We start from the raw sequence: 24,596 nt of genomic DNA, 5'->3' as shown, positions 1-24,596 counted from the left end.
TGGCTTAAAATTTCCAAAACATATATTTTATACTAGGGTATAAACAAAGAAGGGAATTGGATGCAGGCAAATAATAAATAATCTCCTGGCAATCCCAAACACAAGAACCTTGTAGAAGAGGAGGATGAAGTTGATAGCGAATGCCACGAAGAGAGACAGCAATCTCATGTTGTAGAAATTCCTCGCAAAGCAATTCTGCAAGTAGGAAACAGACAGTAATCAGTTTTCAGAAAGCAGGTGTAGGTTTTGCATTCATCTGCATGATTAAAACGTTTGTTACTATGTTTGGGTCTGAGTGCTTATTTGTGTGCAAATGTTTTTGTTTTTAGTTTTACCTGTGTGTGTGTGTGTGTGTGTGTGTGTGTGTGTGTGTGTGTGTGTGTGTGTGTGTGTGTGTGTGTGTGTGTGTGTGTGTGTGTGTGTGTGTGTGTTACCAGCAGCTTCATCTGATAGCTGCCCATCAACCCCCACAGGGCAGACTGCTGGGCGTCTGGTTCCTCACACTGGCTGGAGCACCGCTTGGTTTTCCACTTCCCCCTGGTCTCCTCCTTGACCTCCGTCTTCTCAGTCACGTCTCCTCTGTTCAAAGTTCAAACATAACACGATACGTTATTGTGAAAATAGCAAATCAGAAGTGGTGTTGAGACAAACACAATAACATTCAGAGATCCTGCCAACAGCGACTTAAGGTGAGCTTATCTGGCTCAATGTGGACGGCTACACAAGCAATTTTCTCTCATATACAAGACCGAGCAGATTCTTTATGCAAAGCAATGCACAAGTGAGGCTGACAAACAATGGTGTGGCTACAACAAATTTAAAGTTGTAGTTTTAGTTATTGTTTAAGTGTTAGTACCCAATCGTTTTTATTCTAAATTGACGATTCACTCATGTGAACCAGCTGCACCAGTCGGTTTTACTTTGAATACAATTTCTAAAGCAGAAAACAAACATTTGTCTACGATATAAATTGGACAGTAGTGACTCCACAGGGGAGAAGGATAGATGTGTTGTAGACAGCAGTATCTGAGTCGGTGCTGAGGAGATCAGAGGCTTTGAGGAAAGGTCATTAAACTGAGTATGCAAGGCACTCACATTTTCTTCTGAGACTCAGACACTTTCTCATCTTCCCCCCTCCCGATACCCGCCGGAGCCTGAAGGCAGCAGAAACACAATGCTTTTAGAAAACGAATTAATGGAAAATACATAACGATCAACTACTACTGCAGCGTTTTGCAGGGATGGAAGCTTCACACTTTCCACACCATGAAAGTGTAGTATTAGGTATTACTTTATAAAAATAATTTAGAAGAAAAATAACATGCGTATATACTACTTATAACCTTGCTCGGAGAGTTATGCCCTTGAAACACTGCATTCAAAAAGCGGACAAGCTGCTAACAGACACAAGTCACACCTGCAGGACCTTCACCTGATGCTCCCCGGGGACAAAGTGACCTGGGGCGCTCTGTCCAGCGGCGGGCGCGCGGTACAGGTCGGTCAGACTCGCTGTAGGGTCGTCCGTGTGGAATCGATACTGCCCGTCTTCCTTCGTCAGGCGCATACCAAATATGGCTGAGAGGCGGTCCACCTCTCGAGGGGACGCTGCCGGGGGCTTTGCCCCCCCCCCCGCCCCAGCCCCTTCCCCCAGCTCCCACCCTTCTCTCTGGAAGGAGACGGGCCGCCGATCCCGGAGAGGGGCCGACGCCTCCGCGACCCGGTCCAGCGTGGGCTCCGGGATGCTGCCTAGTGCGTCCAGCACCCCAGTCCTCTGGAAGGCCTCGACGATGCCCCCGTTGATGAAGGCCACGTACAGCGCGTAGAGGACGGTGCGCACCGCGGCCCAGCCCAGCGCCGCCGTGCCCAGGAGGACCCATCTGACCAGCCACACGGGCGCCACCAGGAGGTCCCTCGCCGTCATCCGCTTGAAGTACTTCCTCGCGTTGCGGCGGGAGAGTAAAGGCAACAGCGCACCAGACGCGTTTTCATGTGTCGAGCCAGGCTTTGCGTCCGGCTCTTTCCCGTTGTTGCTATTAACATTTTCCTCCTCATCCTCTAAATCGCTGCCAGAACTTTTCTGCCCGGCGCCGGAGTCGGATATCTGAGACGCCAGCTGCATCTCGAAGATGGTGTCCTCGCAGAAATTGACAAACATCTCCATCTTCTCCTTCTCCCCTCCCTCGTTCACCACGTCGAAGATGAACTGCCTTTTGGACTCCTTCACCTGGGGCTTGTCCCACTGCGTGCGGCTCGACCCGCTGATCTCAAAGTAGACCCGCTCTATGCGCTTCCCGCTGCCCAGGATCTCGATGCGCCCCAGGTATGGCCGGAAGTAGGTCAGGATGCACTTGGCCAGCTCCAGGAACGTGCCGAGCCGGGAGTCGTTGGGCATGTGCTCCGACAGGTTGGTGAGCAGCACGGCCAGGCTGAAGCCGATGTCTGTGGCTGGCTCGTGGAAGCGGTCCACAAAGCCCTCGTAGTCCAGCAGGGGGCTCTCTGCGTCGGTGCAGGACAGCAGGAAGTGGGCCTCGGGCGGGGAGAAGCGCTTGCACCTCTCCATGGCCTTCTGGAAGTCCTTCCTGGACACGCAGCCCTGGGCCTCGGGGTCGTACTCCCGGAAGGCTTCGGACGACGTCAGGTCTTTTAGCTTGAGGAACATGTCGAAGAACTTGAGGATCATCTCCACGTTGCTGGAGGACTCCACCAGCATGTCCACCATCTGCTTCCCGATGGTGCCGTTCACCACGTTACCTTGGTTATGGAGGGAGCAGAGGAAGAGCACAAAAATGAAGGTATCAATCCAGTAAAAGCCTATAAAACCCCGGTGAGAATTGCATTACAAGCCTACCCTCTAACAGCGAGAGCAGCATTACAACCATGTCCTTCTGCAGATCCATCAACTCCTTCAGCAGATTTATTTGCCTGGAATCCTGCAAACACAAAGTTCCTGCTATAAAATGCAGACGCTGCTTCTGTCACGCACGCATAAATGCATAACCATTGCAGAAAGCGCCACAATAAGCACTTCAAATAAATCCCTTAAGCCTGTTAGGAAATACATAAATGTGTAAACTGAAGACTGGTTCCCAGAATGAGAGGAAAAAAGGGCAGAATAAACAGCGGCTACCTGCGAGAGCTTCATCTGCATGTGAGCGAAGACGTGGAGGAATCCCACCACAGCGTCCCAGAGGCGGCTGTGGGCCAGACTCTGCTGGTTCCCCGTGCACGGACCCTGGAAGCGGTTCAACGCATTAATTAGCCACATTACCTCTGCATGGGCAATAGCTTCAGCTTTGCAGAAATAATAATAATGATAAGGCAGAGCTGTGTGAGGAACACGGGGCAGGGGTACATGGGCACAGTTCCAAGGCCGGGGGACGGAGGCCTAATGCGAGGGAGGAGCGGCCATCGACTGACCTGTATGTACTCGGTGAGAGTATTGAAGACCTGCTTGGCCGCACTGATGGCCTTAGAGAAACTCTGCCGCCCGTGGTTATCAATCACTGCCTTCCCCGAGTAAAACCAGTAGAAATCACTGATTGACTCCTGCGGTGGGAACAGAGGGTGAAAAGAAAACATGTGTGCATGTGTGTGCAGGCGTCACCTGCTCGATGAGAACTCTGTCAAGCTGTGACACTGCCATATACAGGTCTCTATAGTAAAAATACAATGCAATACAAAAACACACCGATTTGCACACGGTTGCACCTGATTGATATACATAGCACATGCAGTAATGTAGTCTTCACATCAGAATGATCGATCATTGTGAGGTGAATCCACTGAGGTGGATTTTGTATATCAAATGGGGTTCCTTTTACCTGTAGCCTTAGCAGGTAGTCAACAGTGGATATGATGATGTTAACTGTGGTGTTGTTGCCGGTTTGTGTTCTCAGGTAATTCTGGAATTCTTAATCAATCAGAAGAAGAGATGTAGAAAATAAATGTGAAAATAACTTTTTGCAACTTTTTGAAGATTGCATCTCCTACTAAACCATAAAGGACTTGAAATACTAATATAATGCAAAAAACTATATACCTATATATTGTGATATGTGTGTGCATTATTTCATCATTGTAATACTAAGATACAGTAATGAATTACCTGTTGAATGTGTTAATATCCATTTTAATACACTGCCAATGTCAATATTTGCAGAGCACATTAAATATGAACAGTTATATGTGTCACATAAATATTAACAATATGGTATTGTTATAATGAATAGATTATTTATATATGGATGCAGAGGGATATATATATTCACAAACAAAAATAAAAAACCTGAGTTGTGTCCTTCACAAAGCAGCTGCAGGAAACGAAACAGATCACAGGTCAATTCTTCGTCTGGCATCACCTTCTCCCCTGGGAGAGAGCGAGAGATAGTGTGAGTCTGTGTGTTCTCGCGTACAGATGTGTGTGCACACACACGCATGTGTGAGGGGCTGGCGCATGGGTGAGTGCAGGACGAGTGTGTGCGTGTGACGTCGAAAGGAGTGAGGACAGAATAGGTGGGTCTTGATAAGGAGGGGGAGGGGAGGAGGGTAGAACGACACAAAGAGACAGTGATGAGCACATTGATCGAAAGCAGACAATTGCTGTGGATGGAGCAGCAGAATCAGAAAGGGGTGTCTCTGTCCCTGGTGTTCCTCCTCCACATTACCATATGAATGGCATACCTGAGCTATCGTCCACAGTCATCCCTAATCCTTCCGCTTTGTTCTGCCTCTCGAATGCATTCAGGTCCAGCACACTAGGCGAGAGAAGAGCATGAGAAAACACACGCGCGCAATGGCTCCATCGCTACCATGCAAGGGTATGCAAGGGTCTCACCTGCAGGATTGCATGAGGCCCGCCATGCTCTTGAAGAAGCCCACGTCTCGCCTTTCTCGAAGATACTCCAGCATTTTCTGTCACATGAAACAACAAACTTAAAACAAAGACACAAACTTGGAAAACCTTTACTATGGTTCAGTACATATTTACTTTAATATGTACTGAACTTGACATTGAACTAATTATACTTATTATATTCTGTAACAACACCAGCCCTTGCCCACAAAGGCAAGAGCTGATGTTGTTGTTTTTTCTATCTTTATATATTTTACATCATATTGATGTTGTATAAAATGTGAATGCAAGAGTAAAATACTTATTTATGACCTATATATAGCCGTTGGCTATTGTAACAGATAATTTATTCTTGGCAAATTTTATTTTATCCAGTATTATAGGGGACAAAAACAGATTGTGCTATATGTGGAATAGTTCATTTGTAGTGTGCAATAGTTCATTTGTTTATTGGCAAGACACAAGACAATAGGGTTTGATTAATTTTCCAACTGTGCTACTGGTAGCCATACTTGCTGCACAGTCGTATTTCCTCCATTCAGGATGGAAATACCCAGCTTTAAAGTGGATGAAACCATGGAGTCCATCTCTCCTGTGGATATGAAATGAGGAAACACATTTATAGCCGTGACTCAGGCCATAATAATTACAGCCTCGCAAAAAGACGTCCGGTTTTGTGGAACAAATAGCACCCCGCGTGACTAGAGCTCGACGTACAGCTGGAGTGCATTAATGCATCCCAGCACACCCATCAACACTCTATTAAGCACTTAAACATGGGTATTGTGCGGTGCTAAAATACATTTAGTTCCACATTCATCCTGGTTTTACCAGACCTGATATATATACATTAAATTTTCTGTTACAAATAATCACATCCCCTTTCTGGGCTGGACTGAGCAGGAACACTCATCTAGTTCCGAGAGTCCCTTGAAGGGCTCACCTTTACTGGCACTGATGGTCTGCAGCACCATCTCTGCAGCGCCGCGGTCGTGGAGCCGGGCCTGTTGATACAACAGCTTCTGCTTCTCCATCTCCTTCTCCTGTGCAGCACAGACACACACACACACGCACGCACGCACGCACGCACGCACACACACACACACACACACACACACACACACACACACACACACACACACACACACACACACACACACACACACACACACACACACACACACACACACACACAAACATCCACCCGTCACAATCCCCTCCCCCTTTGCTGGGATGTATTTGTTGTGTGTATAAAATGTAAACATGCACACTGAGTCTTGAAACACTTGTTGCAGTGCTGCCCAGAGAAGGACTCACTTCAAAGGTTTTCATCTCCTCGTTTTCATCCTCTTCCTCCTTTCTTTGACAACTCTTGAGGGAGAGGTTACCAAGAAAATATTAAATATCATACAAACAAACAAATAAATAAACAAATACGAAAGCCTTGCTGGAGAAAAGGCCATGGGGATTTTTCACTGGCATAGAGGAGTACCAGCATGACAAAATGCATTTTCCACTGCAATGACAAGCTATATAATTTGACTCACTGCTATTATCCAGTAACCATATTCACCATTGCAGTATTTCAGAAGAACAGGGACAGAAATCATGCGGAATGCGACAACACTTTATTTGCATACAAATCAGTAGCACAAATCCATAGTGATTATCCAAGCAGTCTCCAATGGGAATCTTACCTTAGCCATAATTGTGGCATAGGACATATACAGCGTGTCGTTCCCAGGTTTGCTGTCAGACAGAAATAAGAGGCGAAAACAATGAGTTTTGTAAGCTCAGTGGAGCGTGGCATTGTTGTGTCATTACTGGGAACGCCCAGAACAATATCAATTAAGGTCTTTTCAAGGTGATTCCACAGGGGACCAGGGGGCTTGTCTCACAAACACACACACACAGTTGCATACACACACACACACACACACACACACACACACACACACACACACACACACACACACACACACACACACACACACACACACACACACACACACACACCCTGAGAAGCCAACTGATCACATGGGACGGGAATGAGGCATCAGGCTCCCATCGCAATCGCATATCGACGTTCCTCTGGTGTGCTTTAAGTGGTAATAAAAAGGGCCTCTTATTGCATCGCTAATGACGAATACAATACACGCACGCACTATCATTTTCGGTTCCACACTTGCTAACCCTACACACATAGTGACACACACCTTCCTTCTGTCAGGGCGCTCTGGCTGAAGAGCGTAATGAGTTGTCGGAGGGGATCGATTGGCTGGGCACATTCCTCCACCCCCTTCTGCTTCCTCTTCTCCTCCTCCTCCTCCTCCGCCTCCTCCTCCTCCTCCTCACTGCTGGCTCCGCAGTGCTTCATCACTCCCCTCCTCTGCAGTCAGAAGACACCGTTAAGCCTTTTCATGTGTGCTCTTTATTAAGGTTTTCGCTATGGCTGCGTGCCACGCTCCCCGGTGCTAACCTTTAGCCACGGGCCGACTGTAGTGTGTGTGGTTGGGTGCACGCAAGCGCACACACGCACGCTCAAATTTGCACACTTGCACTAAAGTCTCCCACATCACCGTTGGCGCTATGCGTGCTAACTTCTACCATTGATTAAAAGTTTTTTAATTATTTTTCCCTCTTGACTCTCATTTCCTAGAAACGATAAGACTTATCAAGCCTGCTTGATCCATGCCCTCACTCTCCTTCAGGAAGTGAGCCTTGAAAACCCTTATGCTTCGAGACCTCAGCGCAGAGATTCAGGCGCAGACATGCCAATATCCAAACCGGCTAGCAAACCCACATACATGCACACACATGCACAGCCCACCCATCTTCATGAAGGAACGTAATTTATTGTAAAGTTTGGCTTTTTTCTCTGCAAGGGCTCGACGACAAGCAGATAGATGGCAAGGCCGTGCCGTTCATCACGACTGAGACATTACATCCCACTCATACATTAGCTGTTACAGTAAATAAGGAATAGGCCGCAACACCCTCCCACCAAGCTAACAAGAACACCATTTGCAAGATGCAAAGAACTTGAAGTAAAACAAGTGCAATTCATCCGTCTATACATATATACATATATACATATATATTTTATGTATAAATATATTCACACACATACACACACACAGAAACACACAGAAAAATCAATGTTGAAAGTTTTTTTTCCCCATAATTCAACCGAGCGCTGGGTCTGACTTACTGCTAAACCCTCCACAAGGTTTTCCTCAAAGCTGTGATCCTCAGCTGATATCCAGGACTTGTGGTAACCCTGGAGGAAGAGGTTGACGGCTCTGTGCCTGGGAGGGGGGTACAATCAGGGGATATATATAATCAGAGACCACTAGATTATGCCCAGTGCACCCAGTGAGCTAAATGCCTGGGGTACGACCGACTGGGGATGGTACTCTGAAATCTGAATACATACAATGTGGGTTAAACATGGCAACATCTGTCTGTAAATACAGCGTAAAGACATATTTAGAAAGCAATTCTCAACGGGGTTAATGTATGTATTCACACTGAAGCGATTTGAATATGCACAATAGGACTCGGCCCGGTTGGCCTCATTTGTTAGTGAATTTTGAACACTGATATGTCTCTAACAAAGCACTTAGAACACTTAGACTAGCCGCGCAAAACAAAGCCATCCATAGGCCAAGTTTAATTTAGGATACAGGGGGTAGGACCGTGTAAGGAGGCTCAGATTAAACCTTAGAGTCTATCGTTTGTTTATTAGTTAAGGTATACCCCTCGACTCCATTACAGAGTCTGCTAGAATAAACACCCTTTAGTTATATGAGCCCCATAAAATGCTTATGCCTTACATTTCATGTAGCAATGCTGACTATGATCAATTTCCTCATTAGCTTTTTGTGAGTACAGCTTGTTTGTGTGGTGTTCTTGTTTCTGTTACTCCACTGCCCTCGGGTCTGGTGGACCAAAACATTATTGGGTTTTCAACACAATACAGCCATGAGATTTAATGTAAAAATACTTAACAGATGGTGACTTTACATAAATTATAAGCAGCATTGACAGCATTTATGGTTTATATTTGCCATTTTCTGCTGGGAGATCACATGTATCAATACAACTGCTATTAGTTTGTGATTGAATGTGATTTTTAAATGAACAATTATAATCAAGACATGGGTGGAGTAAGTTTACAATTATGAATTAAACAAGGTTTTCATCACTTTTGATGTTTATTGCTTTGAACTGAACACATTGGACACAGTAGTACTATATGGAAATATATACGTAAATTAGCCAGATTAAACACATATTCATGCCATTGAGGGACAGATTTGAGTGTATGCGTTTTGTAAATGACTTTGTTGCACTTGATACATGTAAACTGTGTCTATCTCTCCTTCTTGGGCCTGAACGCATCGCACTATGTGTGTGAGTGTGTGTAAGTCTGGACATGTAGTCCACAGAGTAGCTGGGAGGTGATTTCTGATTTTGAAAATAAAATAAATCACAAACCTAATTGACTGGGAGTGTGTGTGTGTGTGTGTGTGTGTGTGTGTGTGTGTGTGTGTGTGTGTGTGTGTGTGTGTGTGTGTGTGTGTGTGTGCGTGCGTGTGTGTGTGCGTGTGTGTGTGCGTGCATGTGTGGTGGTCTATTGGTGGAGGTTGTTTGGTGTAGGGGGGATTAATGGGACTAAGATTGGGACATTTGGAAATGCTAGAAAGGGTTGTGTTTAATCTATGAAACATGCTGCAAATCTAAAGGAAGACACACACACACACACACACACACACACACACACACACACACACACACACACACACACACACACACACACACACACACACACACACACACACACACACAACCTCACTATGATGGCCAGCAGTGTTGCTATTATTTTAACTACATTTCTCAGTAGTGTAGCAGCTGTTTTTCGAATCAAATGGCTTTCAGTAGCGTAGCCCTTTTAATGATCAAAAGTGTGAGCTACACACAAGCTATACAGGCCAGTGTTTCTGAGGAAGAATTGCGGCCATACTTTTCTTCTGCGGCCTGAAACCAAACCTCTATGGATGATTCAAAGCTCATTTATAGCTTTGAACTGCGTGAGCCTGTGTGTGGTGCACACCTCTGAAACTCTGGCACTCCGCACTGAGAGCGTGTGAACTGCATGTCCACAACAATGGTAAGGCCAGACGGTGCCCAGAAACACCACGGCACTAAACGCACCAAACTATGGCACCACGCACTAAACGCTGGGCGCTCCACAGGTGCTCTACTCCACTGCCTTACACAGACCTGTGCAGTAGCAGACACGAGCACTTCTTTTTGATGGTGACATCGTGAACACACACACACACACACTCACACACACACACACACACACACACACACACACACACACACACACACACACACACACACACACACACACACACACACACACACAGACACAGACACACACACACACACACACACACACACACACACACACACAGATCAACATGCACACACTCTCGACACCTGCTGTCTTGTTATTATTGTGTGTTTGTTTTATTTGTGTTTGATGCCAAATTGTTTTCGGAGCACTGATAGCAGAGAACTCATCTTATTGTTGCATTGGAAAAAAAAAATCCCCAGACTATCTATTTGATTGAAAGCGTTATTGATCACTGAGATAGCAATTACTTGGAATACAGTTGTTTTCTTCTATGTAAAATATCCCCTTTTCCATGTGGCCATAGCCGAGCTTGCTACATTTCTCTGGGGGCCGGTATCAGAGTAGGGAAGCTTTATTGAAGGTGGGGTAATGGGTAGCTTAGCTTACTACACTTTCCACATGGCTTGCCCAACAGACACACATAGACAGTCACAAACACACACACGTCACACACACACACACACACACACACACACACACACACACACACACACACACACACACACACACACACACACAGTCACACACACACACACACACACACACACACACACACACACACACACACACACACACACACACACACACACACACACACACACAGGTAGGAGGAAGGCAGAGCAAAGGTACAGAAAAAGTGTTTTTCCTTCATCTAACATATTTACCTTCTACCTACAGTTCTCACCCTTTTATTGCCCTCGGGTCAGGGACATGTATCATGTCATATAAATGTGTTTGGGGTGCACAGCACACTCATTTAAAATTGGTTCTTTGTGATCTTCTTCACATAAATGACCAAAGGCTCAAGAGGGTTGAAAAGAATTATTCAAGGAAACATTGAAACATCACACAAGAGTGCCACACCTATATATATGTTTATTTCAAACATTTTGTATCAACCAAATACGCACACGTATGTGTTTTATGCAGATATGGATGGCATCTATGTTTTATATGCAAGACATTAACAATGCTTGACCTATTGGTCCTTACAGAAGTATCTAAAGCGGAATTGAATCCAGCAATTAAAAATAATTTCCAAATTATACTAATAGTATAATTACTGATGAAAGACTTTCAGTTAATACTGCTCGAACACAAATAAACCCTATGATAATCACCCCTTTCGATGAACAATAGATAAACATTTAGAACTACATTTTCAAGGCTGAGAACTTATTCTAGACTGAAATAATTTGAATATGCACAATGGGACTTGGTCCCTTTTGGCCCGATTGGTTAGTAAATTGTGAACATATCTGTAACAAGGCACTTAAAACACTTAGGCGAGCATGCAGAGCAAAACAAAGCCATCTACATGCCTTATTCAATTGAATGGCCTTATTGGTTCTAAACAGAAGCTGGGTGGGGACACTGCTACTGTTTAGAACCAAGATGGCCGCTACAGTGAATACGGTGGGGTCTGGTGTCCTGAGATCTGACCTGGGCAGGTTGTACAGGGGGGCCATCCTGAGGCAGGCCACCACCGCTCTCTTCCTCTGCTTGGATAGAACCGTGTGCCAGGCGGCTCTCTTGCCGCTCTGAGGGTGTGCCACCTGGAGAAGAGCCAAGCGGCAAGAAACGGTGAGCGAACGCACACAAACGCTTTAATCCCTCCTCACCAGAAGGGGGTACCAACCAGCTGCTCTTCAGCCCAGGTGGGGACGGATCCTGCATGCTTCCTTTTTTGGCCCGTGACCCCTAAGTTGTGGATTTTTGTGCATCTGCCTCCCCACACATTGTTTGAACCCCATCAACAAGCTACACGCAGGGACGCCAAGAGGGGGGACGGGGGCCTGGGCATGACAAAGGGCCGGTAAAACCCCCACCAAAAAGCACAACAAAAAGGACTGGCAAGGAGGCCACAGGCCCATGGCCTCTCTCTTTTCATGCCCGCTACGTGCTACATTTACATTGTTTATATACCGTAGGCCCTACCTAGTGAATAGAAACGAACTAACCAGCGACTGCAATGTTCTTGCGGCTCTACAGCAGCAATGAGATCAAAATTGTGAAACCGATATATATAACCATTCTAGTGCAAATAGCCATAACTAAGTATAGTGTTTGAAACTTACATTTGAATTGCTAAATAATTTGGCCCTGTCTGTTATTTATAAAGTACCTTTATGAGAATACCTAAAAAAAAATGAATTTATTGATCACCATCAAATATCAATATAGCTCATAATGCGGCAACCTCCCAAGGCGAAGACTGATACGCAGATGAGCTCAATCAGGTGAATATAAGTGGGGAACCCGACCCACAGGTCAAGGGCAACACAGATACTGTATCTGGTTCTCCTTTTGGTCCATCCATTAACACCTCCGTCATTCCAGAGAGTCCTTTTATGTTCCCCTCTCTGTGAAGCCTACCTGATCCAGGTAATAGAGCACGCGGGCGATGTGCAGGATCCTCGTTGCATTGCTCTGGATGTCTGTGCTGTCCTTATGCGGCCCAATTGGCTCGCTGTAGAGGTCCTTCTGCCACTGGCTCACTGTTGAGTCCTGCTGAGAGAATATAGGAGTAAATGCGTACTGCACTGTATTTATATAGAGCTTTTCTCACCAGTCCTTTATCATTATTGCCTAATATTGACCCATTCATACACACATTCACACACAACGGCGGTGTCAGCCATGCAAGGCAACAGCCAGCTCGTCAGGACTAGGTTGGGTTAGGTGTCTTGCTCAGAGATAATTTAACTAGGAGAAGCCGGGGATTGGACTAGTCAGTCAACCCTCCTGAGCCATCCGAGGCTGATGTTTGGAAAACAAAATGTTAATGGGAAACAGGCCAGTGGATTATTCTCATTACAGTCAAGTACGACTGACTACTGGAACACATGATTGGAAGAATAGTGAACATCTTGAAGTTTAATTAAATAGTGTGCACACTAAAGTTGCCTTGGACAAATGTAGTGCTCTCAATAGTCCAAGACTCAACAATAATGAATTCATATGCAAATGATAGTGACGGTTTCTGTGTATTATGTTTAAAACCTTTTCATCAGTATCACCAAGGAAAATAAAATGAAGCACATTAAAAATCGAAGTTTAGTTATGTTAAACAATCCAAAAGAAGCCAGCCTGTGCTGTAGATATGCCAATGTTAACAAGTTTGCTATGGGGGATGGGTAAGGTTGTTTTCCCTAAATCTTGTTGCTATATTATCAAGGGTCATTTTTTATGCAAACTAAATCCACCTGTCAAGGCATTCGATTAGAAGCAGAAAATGGAAGCTTTAGTTTCTGTCAATCAAGGATTGTCTTTACCCGGCTCTGAAGCTGTAATAGACCATTACAGATATGCTCTTGAATCTCAACGTCTGCATCCCTCTGTGGAGGAAAAAGAAACGAAAAAAGTCATGAAAGAAATACATATGAAAACAACAAGGAAACGATCCAGTCATCCGACCGTTTATGTATTTTCTTTCGTTTTAAATTTGTTCTCTCGGCAGTCTGGGATTTCAAATTCATTGCACAATGCTGTGGGACGGCTTAAGGAAAAGGGGACATGACCACCAATTATTTTCTACCTGATGGAGGTGGCTCTTGGCCAGTGCGATAAGGCTCTGGTCGTCTGGAGAGCAGAAACGCAGGCCTACAGGGAGCAGCCTTTTCACGGCAGCAACAATGAGAGAGGTGTGTGGGGAATAGCGATCCCCCTTCCTTTTTGACTTCCTGTTCTCATGGTCCATGGGCTGAAAATTGAAAAACCCATGAAGCGAATGATCAGCCTACTTGTTAAACGACTGAAGGGGCAATTCTCGCCTTGACAACGGGTGAAAAGGGCTAATGTCATTGGAAACGCAGCACTGGGACTTATTATTGCCTGCCATAGGTTGTGACGGGAGTTCAGCCATGGCGGTATTTCAGGAACATTCAGGGCAGTGATCAAACTTGACATGCGGATTGTGCTTTCACTGCTAACCTTGGACATCTTGTCATTGCTGTTGACCAGGAAGGCTGAGTTGTTGATTTCATTCTGGACCACGTAGTTCTGTTCCTCCCACTTGAAATTCTGTTGTACATAAAGGGTGTGTGAGTTGGTACGCTGTTGAGAGGATACACTTTTTAACCAAAACAACCCTCATTATCTGTCCTCGCCCACACACTCACATGAGACTTGGCCCAAAAGGTAAAGATGTCGGCCACCATGCCAAACAACTGCTGGGCCTCTGGGTCGCACTCCTTTAACCAGCTGGCTCTGAAACAACCAAACATGCCAACAATGCTATAGAGATTAATTGCATGAAAGCTTAATAGGAACCATGGGAAAAATCTTCACTGCATATTATTTGTCAATGTCTGGCGAAAACCTAGTCCCTTCCAAAATGTAATTAGAGTTGATAATTTCTCAGTTATTATTACGATTATTTATTAATGTTCAGCTGTTTTCACCGGGGGGCAGATTGCTTACATGAATTCTTAAGCGCTGAAATATTTAAACAAATATTTGTCTTTATTCATATTTCAAACCTTTTAGCTGGTATGACATCAATCACCCCTCCTAATCAATAGTGTATGATCACGAGGGCTCCCCTTTTGATATCGACTCACAGGGTGAGTCTTGTATGTATGCATTGCCTGGGCCTCTGGGCCATGTGCTGTGTACTGTAGCACACTGTTCCGGTGTCCTCACCGCTTGGCATCCACGAAGGGGATCAGCAGCAGGTAGAAGGCGTACAGGTCCCGCACCAGCACCATGAACTTCTCCTGGATGCGCAGCTCGGCCTCGGAGCGGTCGCTGTGGGACGCCACGTCCATCTTCATGCGCTCCTCCTCCTGCAGGATGCCCTCCGCCCGTTTCCTCAGCTTCTCCATCAGCGGCAGGAAGTGGCTCTTCAGGAGGGCGGGGCAGGCCTCACAGATGATTGGCTGGGCGAAGACTAGGGAGACACACCGATGATGTGTGAGAGTAGTGAATAACATCGGTTGATATCAGCTGCACTGAGCTGTGTTTAAGAGAGAAGAAGAAGAGAGGATGATTTTTACTAAACTAAACAACGCAAAAAACGTCCCCTCTCTCCCTCCCTATGTTTCTCTGCCATTGACAAGTCTTACATTGCAGTAATGAGCTGGGAGCGTTCAGAACCTAAATTGGCTCAAACGGAGGCAGCCGCCATCAACATATATTCTCCCGGCGCACCTCATTCACTGAAAGCTGACGGACGGCGCAGACATTTCTAACAAAACGACTTAAATGCTCCACCTGCGAGCTGCTGCATCCAGTCCCCCTGGCACTTCCCCAGGTGGTTGTGGAGGATACGGAGGATGTGGCCCAGTAGAGCGGTGTCGAGGTGAACCAGCTGTCCCACCGGCTGCCACCGGCGGGCCATGTAGCTGCACACCAGGGGCAGGGTGACCTCGGTGACGTGGCCGTAGTGGGCCTGGCGAGCCCCGGCGCCGGCGGCTGCCAAGGTCTCCACCTCCCCCAGGGCCTGCTCCAGGGAGGGCAGCAGGGGACACAGCTCCTCCGCGCTGCCGGGCACCCCCAGGTCTGGGGGACACAGATAAGCAGGGAGCAGCGGCAGACTGAGTGACTGGGCGTGTCACTTGGCGGTGAGGGGGAGCGTTTGGGGAGGGGGTGCTTTATGGCTACCTTGTCTCTCGGTGTCGCTCAGCGTGTGGAAGATGGAGCTGGGCTGGTCCTGGGCGAGGGCCGGCTCCAGGACGCTGACTGGGATCACCCCGATCAGGGCGGCCAGACAGGCGCCTGCGGCTGACCTCTGTCTGCGACGGAGACACGCGGATGAGGGCGGGGGCAGGGGAGACACTTCTCATGGTGACAACCAGCTCTCCTAATCATTAGCTCACCTACTGAAGAACTAGCATCTTCGTTATGACCTCTTCTCAATTATTAAAACCTTTGGATTAATCATACACTGATGTGTTTCATAGGAACTCGATAGTTACTTAAAAAGACGCAATCATACTGAATCTACTCAAAAAGAGTGCGCTTGGAATAGATATTCTAGTTTAGCAACTCGTTCTACACATGCCAGACCAAACAACCAATCACGCCAGCACCACACACTCTAGCAGGCAGTAGAGTGGCAGGAGAGCGCTAAAGGCTTACCCCTCCACATACACTTTGCAGCTGGTGCCCAGGCTGTACAGGCAGTTGAGGATCCGGTAACAGTACGCCTGGACGCTCCCCACTGGGGAACACAAGGTCAGGCACAACAGTGCCACGGTTCACAGAGTCAGTTTGCACCTTCGCTATTCGCGCACTTACACAGGCATAGTGCGTACGACATATGGCCTGGAAGTATGCCAGAAGAACGAAGAGCTCGAGATGCAATCGAAATAGGAAGTGCACTAGCACAGAGCTGGCCAGTGTTTTCTGTCACTTTTCCAATCGAATCCTGACGGATGATATCACATCCATCCAACATTTTAACTTGACTGCTTTAATTATTCATAATGAACCATGATCCAAGCTGTGAATACTACTTGACTTATAAACAGTAATGTCCCTCCGGGTTCATCCGGTGGCAGGGGAGGCTGGGAGCCTGGACAGGGCACAACGAAGCGAGGAAGACCGTAGGGAACGATGACGAGGACGACGATAATGATTGCAGTTTATTATTAACCTAATGACGGATTTATGGGAAGGTCGAAAGATCAATGAGGAGGAGGATATGCCAAGGCTGCTCTGTGGTTAATGAGATCTGATTTCAAAGCAGAGGAAGAGGAGCAAGGAGAAGGGAGAGGACCAGGCTGTTTGTGTGTAAGGGGGGGGGGGGTTCCCTGTGTGATTTAGGAGGTGTGGAGCCAGCTGTTCCTCCCTGCTGCTTAGCATATGGGCAAAGGTAACAAGCAAGGACTCTCTCTCTCTCTCTCTCTCTCTCTCTCTCTCTCTCTCTCTCTCTCTCTCTCTCTCTCTCTCTCTCTCTCTCTCTCTCTCTCTCTCTCTCTCTCTCTCTCTCTCTCTCTCTCTCTCTCTCTCTCTCTCGTATGGAGAGGGAGCCCAGCAGTCTTTTAGAAGTCATCTCTCATGCAGGTTCTCTGCGTGATTTGAACACACTTCAGGTGTGCCTCACGCAACTACATCAGGTTGTAAGGATGTTAAAAGCTATCTCTTTCATGGAGTTTGAACAGTTTAAAGACAATTACAAATACATTGCAAAGTTGTTTTTTGGATAACGGCTTATGTGCAATGACTCAATGTATATGTTGTCTCCTTCTCATTCTCCCAGAGGTGTGTATATGTCATAGACCGCCCAATTCAAAGGCTTTGGTTTTGCTTGAAGGCAGAACTGACAACCAAAAGGTTTTTGTTCATTTTTACCTACAGTTATATTCAGATGTTATCTGCACTGTGAAGCCCGGTTCGGCTCAAAGATTTGCGACGAGTCGAATCAATCTAGGGAGTGTGAACTGGTGACTGACTGGTGGTCTGAAGCGGTCTCATGTGGTCTCAGGAGCCTGACCTTGTTAAGATGCTGTGTGGATTCAGAACGTATTGATAGTGTTACAACAGGGCGATAAAGGGAACACAGTTAGCACAATGAATTGATAGCGACATACCAAAAGTACACTTCAGTGATTATTTGAAAAATGGGTAATCATAACAAATATGTAATCATTAAGTACAAATATCCCAGCTGTGGTATTTTGTTTCTCATCAGTTGCCAATGAACAAAGTGTAATCATTGATTAGTCTGTCCCTAGGGGTAACACAGTCCATGAAGAATGTGTTTTGTTTTTGATTAGGCCAGCGCATCGCCCGCTTCCAAATCCTGGAACAACGAAAGCTGAAGCACCCGGTCTCTGCCGGTGCGACGGCGCTGAATGCTTCACCGCACTTCTCCCTGCAGCCATGGGAACAGCACAGTTTACATCTGATTCTGTTGCATGCATTCTCATCACAAATATTTTATCTGAACTAGGCTTAATTTGACCATGATGGTCTTGAAAGGGTGCCAAACAAATAATACATTATTATTATTATCTGCATTATTATTAATACTAGAGATTTCACACGCGCGTTGCGCAAGCTCAACCTCTAGTTGTAATTAAACCCATAGCAATAATGTGGAAACCCCAGTCGATAATGTACCAAATTTCTGAGTGCATAATATAATAACATTTTGCCTATAATTTTACTACGTATAACATTAGTTCACCACAAATGATAAACAGTGCCAACATTTAAATATTTTTTAACCATTCAGCGAACAAAAGGCGAACAGGCTGATTATCATTTAGGGGACAACTCAATGACATTCAGAAGCGTCATCAACACACCCACTGAAGTGGTGTGAGAAATACAGACTTTCTACTCCTCATTCACATATAAGGTAATTTACATTTCCTACGGAGAAAATACTACCTCATGGGTACTATTATTCAGGAGATTTTCATGGTACAAATGTCATGGATGTGGGATGTGTTGTTCACACATACGGCCCATCAGGAGAATATCAGGATTTACACGTGTGTCTGAAAGCAGCTATTGTGTGAGCATTTAATTGCATCATAAATTAGTCAATTTATGGTAACAGGGGTAATTCTTCAATGGAAAGTGTAGTTTACTATGCATGCAAATCAATTATTAAATAGCTTTTACTGTTATTCAGGGCTGAAAAGTGCACTGACATTTTAAAATGCAAGACAACTACTATTAGTTAGTTTAAAATAATAATCATCATTGAGATTAAACATCTCTTCCAGTGTCCTTGCCAAGACAGGCAGCAGTAGCCTATAGTCACACATAGCATACACACAAAACATAAGAAAAATAAAACAACTAAAACAGTCTCCAGGGGGGAAGGAGGGGGTATCAATATCGTAAGACATTTGGGGAGGCTCAAGTAGAAGAGTAATATTAAGTTTGAGCAACAAAGTGTAAAGACATTTTGGGAGCCTCAAGGAGGAGGGTAATATTACATTTGAGCAACAAAGTGTAGTCTTGTGGTGGACTCTATACAGTAGATGTATCACCATACTATGTTTTTGACATGTTTTCGTTCTGTGTTATAGGGACACTCTCTCTTTAAGATCACGTGACTTATGTGTTGATATGCCAGTCGGTGCGATGCTTGAATTGAACGGTTTTTATATGACAAAATGAACGATCCGCCATTGCTTGTCGAGGTGAGAAATTGTCTCTTCCCTTCTTTTATCGCAATTTCTACAGCCTATAGACAGTGTTAACTGGTGCGACAGGTACGATTATTAAATTACTACCACCACAGTTGGATAACCAACAGACCACCTTTACAGTTACGGTATAGTTGTGTTGTTCACCTAATAGGTCATCTCCAGAGCCCTGGCTCCTGAGGTGCTGGGACAGGGCGGTGAGGAGGGGCAGCAGGGTGGAGGCCGTGTAGCCGCACACGCTGGCCAGGCCCCGGTGATGCTGCGGACCTGGACCCCTGCCCTGGGGGACGGCCGCCAGGGTCACGGAGAGGTGCTCCACCGTCGTCTCCAGGTCGATGGCTGCCGCATCGAAGAAGGAGCGCAGGGAGGCCCGGATGACCTCTGAGGAGCCCTGCATCAGGGTCCTGAGGAGAGAGGGAAGGCTTCCTCAGCCATGGAGAACATCTGGATCTGGACCTCCAGGCTGTTTTGTTGCACGGAACAGTCCGGCCCTCCTGCTGCCCATGCCCATTTCCAGAAATGACAATGTAATCAGGGCCAATCAGAGACAGTGTCATAGTTGACGACGTAAACGGGCCAATTGGGGACTACGTCGTAGTTGACGACGTACAAGGGCCAATCAGGGACTGTTGTAGTTAACGACGTAAAAGGGACAATCAGGGACTATGTCGTTGGCAGTCTCTGGCGAAACAGTAAAGGCGTAACAGACTACAAATCCCCTGTGATACAATAAGTGATCACTATCTATGTGGGCATATTTGTTTGACTAATAAGTTACATAAATGTTACGGATGTAATTCATGACATATATATGATAATACGAAGCACGCATGATATTTTCATCATAAAACAATATGCATAGGTGGATCATATGATCGTGTGTGTTGCAAAACATTCTTGTCCATGGCTGTTAACCCTAAGCAAAACAACTTAACAAAATAAAGTGTCACAATATAGTGCCACCAGCCAGACCAAACAGCTGTGTTTTTCCCCCCAAGCCAAATGTACGATAGCCATTGATCTGCTTTTGAAAAACAAAACAAAAGGACCGACCGCACGCGTTAAGAGACTGGGAGTTGTGGGCACTGAAGGGATGATATCAATGCATCAGTGGATCAATTACCCGGTCTAATGTCACCGGAGGATTGGGGTGGGGGAGGGGAGGGGGTGGTGCCATCTACCTACCTGGCATCCAGAGCCTGAGCCAAGACATGGAGGCAGCTGTTGATGGATGCGTCTTTACCACCTGGGGAAGGGGGGGTAGAACCGTGGAACAAAGAGCAGAGAAGAGACGGGGGCAATAAACATCGACATAAGTGCACATTCTGACAAATAGGATGCATAACATCATAGATGTGCAGACTCACAAAGAAACATAAGGCACAAGCCCGGCCAACCCTCCACACAGACAAAGGCACACAGAGTTCCAAATGCTTCTTTTGTAATGCAATATGAAAGGCCACTGTATAAATAGGTATTTCTCAGATCAATCCCGCATGTACGTTAAACGTAGAGCCTGACACAGTTTAGACACAGTGTTTCCGCATTCCTCTCGACGTGCTTACCAAAGAGAGATGTTCGACGTCTCACTAGACCCGCCAGTTTACAGAACAAACTAGTGACAACACAGCGGGTGGAAAGAAAATGAATACATTAATGGTAGAAAACATGCTGAGCAAATGGGAAGAAAAATAATGAGGCATTTTGCATTGACAGTATTTACTTGGCAGCTAATTATCCAGTCCAACCGACGAATCCTGTCAACATTCTTAAAAAACTAAACAAAATCATCTGTTTATGAAGGGATTGTATATATAATAAATTTCTGAAGGATCTGGTCCCATTCGCTACCTGACGACCATCTCTTTCTCCTTGTTAGAAGCGTGGCCCCTGGTGCCTTGGTACGTGCTGGAGTTGGAAAGGTAGTAGGCCTGGTGGCTCTTGAGGTATTGTTCCAGCAGAGGAAGCACCACCTGACAAGAGAATGGACTTACTTTAGCAGCCGCATCCCTTAGGTGTCAAACAGTAGCTTTGGTAAATCCTGCATAAAACAGATTCTAAATCTCTTATTTTGTTATCACGTTATTACATTCAATAATATAAAAAATAGACAAATTCAACTGAAGCCAACTACAGCCAACCTGCATAAACAAAGGCCAAATAAGTATGGTATTTCTCTCTAAGAACAATGATGAATATGTTTATATATTTACGTATAATGTAAGAAGGTTAATCAAGGGAACAAAGTCAGGTCTCGTTTGCCAACAGCCAAAGATCACGTTGCGTGAAGGTAATAACGATGGATGTGCTGTTGCAGACCGATACCATTCATACAATAATAAGCATCCTAATTCCCAGTTCCAAGAAGAGCAGCCCTTAGACAGTGTCTCGTCTGAGCGCGTCAATATACTAATGACTTTCTGCTTTGGTTACCATCGTCGCCTCAGTCAGCACACATTTGTCCATGTGTGCTTATTTGTGTGTGTGTGTGTGTGTGTGTGTGTGTGTGTGTGTGTGTGTGTGTGTGTGTGTGTGTGTGTGTGTGTGTGTGTGTGTGTGTGCACAAGTGCGTGTGCGAGTGTGTTTTCAGAATGTGTATACGCGATTTTGGCACGGATTTCTACAGTCAACCAACCGTTTGTGGTTGTTCAGTGCAAGTATGTGCTGTGTCTGGTGAGAAGCAGACTAGACCGGCTCTGAGTGAAAAAGGGGAGGAGGGGGAGGGGGAGTGGCATGCATCAGAAACAAATAAACTCTGTTTCATGGCACGCCTTCTCCGGGACACACGTCTGCTTGGGAGATGCTTTAATCAATCCCGACGCCCACATGCGCTTCCAAAACGGTTCCATAAATGACACCACCGCAGTTGCTTTCACGTGTCGGGTAACCCGTGGCGACCTTCCATCATCCCCGGCGCTCACATGTAAACTAAACGGGGAGGGGTGTATTGGGTCGAAGGGAGGGGAGAGAGTAGGAGTGTTGGGAGGATGGGGGGCGATGGGGGTTTGGGCATTGGACATGAGAGATAATAGGATTTGAGAGGCGGCCGGCTCTATGGGGGGATTCCATATCAAACGGAGGCGGGCCTGGACTCGGCTGTTGGCGTGCTTCTGTTCTGAGGCAGACCTTGGTTAGAAAGTGCATCCTCTGCTGGTGCTGAGGCTTCTCGCCCTTGGTTGTCTGCCCTCTGGCCTGCATCACCTCTACATGTGGAACCACACGCACACACACACACACACACACACACACACACACACACACACACACACACACACACACACACACACACACACACACACACACACACACACACACACACACACACACACACACACACAGACGCAATTTGTTGGCATAATATGCAGCGCAACATTTTCAAAGAATAATAAATCAAGGGGTATGGAGGCACATTCAAAATCAACCAGACAACTTGTATGTACTAGCGCAAACCCAAAGCTCAATGTCCACAAAACCTGCGGAGCACACCAGACGTATAAATTGATTCATGGATTTTTGTAAACCAAACAAAATAAAGTTTACCCAGCTCCAGGATGTCCTCCTGGGCCTCCTCTGTGTAGGACAGCAGCCTCTGTAGGAGGGTGTAGCCGTAGCGGGTGGCTATGGCCGGGCAGTCCGTCTCCACCGACTTCCGGTCCCTGTGGCGGAAGGGAAAACATCAACACTGGCAATATACATTCCAGCGTTTCCCCTGTATGCATGGATTGCCAGATATGTTAATAGGTTACCAACTCACAGCACCACTGCTATCTAGGGGAAACGCTGCACTCTAAAAAACAAATCATGGAAAATGGTTGTTGTGACGGAACAGACGTGCAAGTTGTTTTGTTGTTAGTTAAGATTGAGCGACGGCGCCGCGTTTCGCTGACGGCGCCTACAGGCTCCCGATTATGAGGCCACGCTGACGGTAATCACAAAGACAGATTGTGTTCAGACTCCTGCTTTGACTGGGGGTGCCTGATAGCGGGCGCCTTTTTCGAGAAGCCAGTCAACCTTGAATGCCTCATTACATGCCCACTTACCTTAACATGACACCGCACTTTCACAGTCCAGGCCTGTGTGCCCGTCGCTCACCTCCACACTGTGTAGCCGTTGAGCTGGAGGAACTTCAGGACGTCCTGGGCTCTGTCCCGCAGCTTGCTCCTCTCCTTGGCGCTCAGGGCGTCGTAGGGCACCAGCAGGGAATGACTCGCTCCACCTTGAGGGAGACACAGAGAGGGAGAGAGACGGATGAAACACACTCACCCCCCGTGCGGCCGTGTTCTGTGCTCTTCAGGGATTGAACCATTACCCTCCAGGGGGGTGTTTGTTTCGCTCAGGGTACAGAGAACGAGATGGTAGGATGGAAGAGAATAGGAGAGAAGAACGTTGAATAAGAGAAGGAGGGATAAGAGAAGGGAGGAGAGAAGAGAAAAGAGCAGAAGAACAGGATGGAACGTAGTCCAACCGGATCACCTTTGGCCTCCAGCTCCCGCTTCTTGCTCTTGGCCCAAGAGTTATGGTAGTTCTCCGCCAACTGTTCGGCCATAGACTGAAATCAAATAGAACCCTTTTTTCATCAGATATATGACAAAGTCACCGCTGAAATGTACGCCAAGTTAATTGAATTGAAGGGACTTACACACTGGTTCCATGACAAGGTCACACTACTCATGTCCAAGGGTTTGGGAGTGAAGGTGGAGGCTCCCTCAAAAGACAACTACATACCACATCAAGACGTATCGTTATTCCATTTGGTTTAGTTCTTAAATATATTTTTACATTTATGTAAAGAAACAAAGAACCACGCAAGGCCACGTACCGGTCCTGCCTGCGGGGGCCTGCGTGTGCAAGTGGTGGGGAGACCAAAGGAGTCGCCCTCGGTACTCCTCTCCACCGTCCATCCGATGGACAGCATTGTCTTTAACGTCTCCTTGATAGCCCAGCGGTACGCCTCTTTGTCCTGGCAGGATCAAAAGCACGGCAGACTGGCTTCACGTTGGAGGCATCAGGCTTCACAACAATGAAATCCAATATGTGAAGTGAGGCCTTTCAATAATATGAGATGTACTGTGTTTGTTTTTTATGTTTCACAAGGACTTTCCAATAACCCTGCCTTATATTGAAAAAACATCCAGAAGGATGTTGCCAGAGGCAGAGTAGCATTATTTCTAAGAAGAGCCTTTCTAAGAAATAATGCAACTCTGTT

The 24,596-nt window shown here is 46.2% G+C and overlaps 1 protein-coding gene across 1 annotated transcript in view; it reads right to left on the bottom strand.

The window, feature by feature from the left end:
* Positions 1-24,596, bottom strand: part of LOC130405042 (ryanodine receptor 2-like) — a 35,848-nt gene extending 11,252 nt beyond the window's left edge. Inside the window, exons 1-37 of the mRNA XM_056609996.1 lie at positions 24,210-24,596; positions 24,030-24,107; positions 23,864-23,939; positions 23,483-23,606; positions 22,931-23,046; positions 22,517-22,593; positions 21,242-21,363; positions 20,956-21,005; positions 20,576-20,636; positions 19,538-19,794; positions 16,362-16,443; positions 15,885-16,015; positions 15,495-15,782; positions 14,925-15,171; positions 14,402-14,489; positions 14,214-14,303; positions 13,819-13,983; positions 13,556-13,618; positions 12,657-12,788; positions 11,724-11,836; positions 8,064-8,160; positions 7,069-7,241; positions 6,550-6,601; positions 6,170-6,223; positions 5,796-5,895; positions 5,365-5,444; positions 4,835-4,911; positions 4,681-4,754; positions 4,286-4,366; positions 3,822-3,910; positions 3,418-3,546; positions 3,128-3,232; positions 2,849-2,930; positions 1,418-2,751; positions 1,096-1,154; positions 435-579; positions 109-195 (exon numbers count right to left, since the gene is read on the bottom strand). Of these exons, the coding sequence (XP_056465971.1) occupies positions 109-195; positions 435-579; positions 1,096-1,154; positions 1,418-2,751; positions 2,849-2,930; positions 3,128-3,232; positions 3,418-3,546; positions 3,822-3,910; positions 4,286-4,366; positions 4,681-4,754; positions 4,835-4,911; positions 5,365-5,444; positions 5,796-5,895; positions 6,170-6,223; positions 6,550-6,601; positions 7,069-7,241; positions 8,064-8,160; positions 11,724-11,836; positions 12,657-12,788; positions 13,556-13,618; positions 13,819-13,983; positions 14,214-14,303; positions 14,402-14,489; positions 14,925-15,171; positions 15,495-15,782; positions 15,885-16,015; positions 16,362-16,443; positions 19,538-19,794; positions 20,576-20,636; positions 20,956-21,005; positions 21,242-21,363; positions 22,517-22,593; positions 22,931-23,046; positions 23,483-23,606; positions 23,864-23,939; positions 24,030-24,107; positions 24,210-24,305 (5,274 nt within the window). The 5' untranslated portion in view covers positions 24,306-24,596. The remainder of the gene's footprint in view (positions 1-108; positions 196-434; positions 580-1,095; positions 1,155-1,417; positions 2,752-2,848; positions 2,931-3,127; positions 3,233-3,417; positions 3,547-3,821; positions 3,911-4,285; positions 4,367-4,680; positions 4,755-4,834; positions 4,912-5,364; positions 5,445-5,795; positions 5,896-6,169; positions 6,224-6,549; positions 6,602-7,068; positions 7,242-8,063; positions 8,161-11,723; positions 11,837-12,656; positions 12,789-13,555; positions 13,619-13,818; positions 13,984-14,213; positions 14,304-14,401; positions 14,490-14,924; positions 15,172-15,494; positions 15,783-15,884; positions 16,016-16,361; positions 16,444-19,537; positions 19,795-20,575; positions 20,637-20,955; positions 21,006-21,241; positions 21,364-22,516; positions 22,594-22,930; positions 23,047-23,482; positions 23,607-23,863; positions 23,940-24,029; positions 24,108-24,209) is intronic.

The sequence above is a fragment of the Gadus chalcogrammus genome, chromosome 15 (genome assembly GCF_026213295.1).
Source record: "Gadus chalcogrammus isolate NIFS_2021 chromosome 15, NIFS_Gcha_1.0, whole genome shotgun sequence".
NCBI classification, from domain to species: Eukaryota; Metazoa; Chordata; class Actinopteri; order Gadiformes; family Gadidae; genus Gadus; species Gadus chalcogrammus.
The sequence above is the reverse complement of the archived record's forward strand: the minus strand, read 5'-3'. Positions and strand labels throughout refer to the sequence as shown.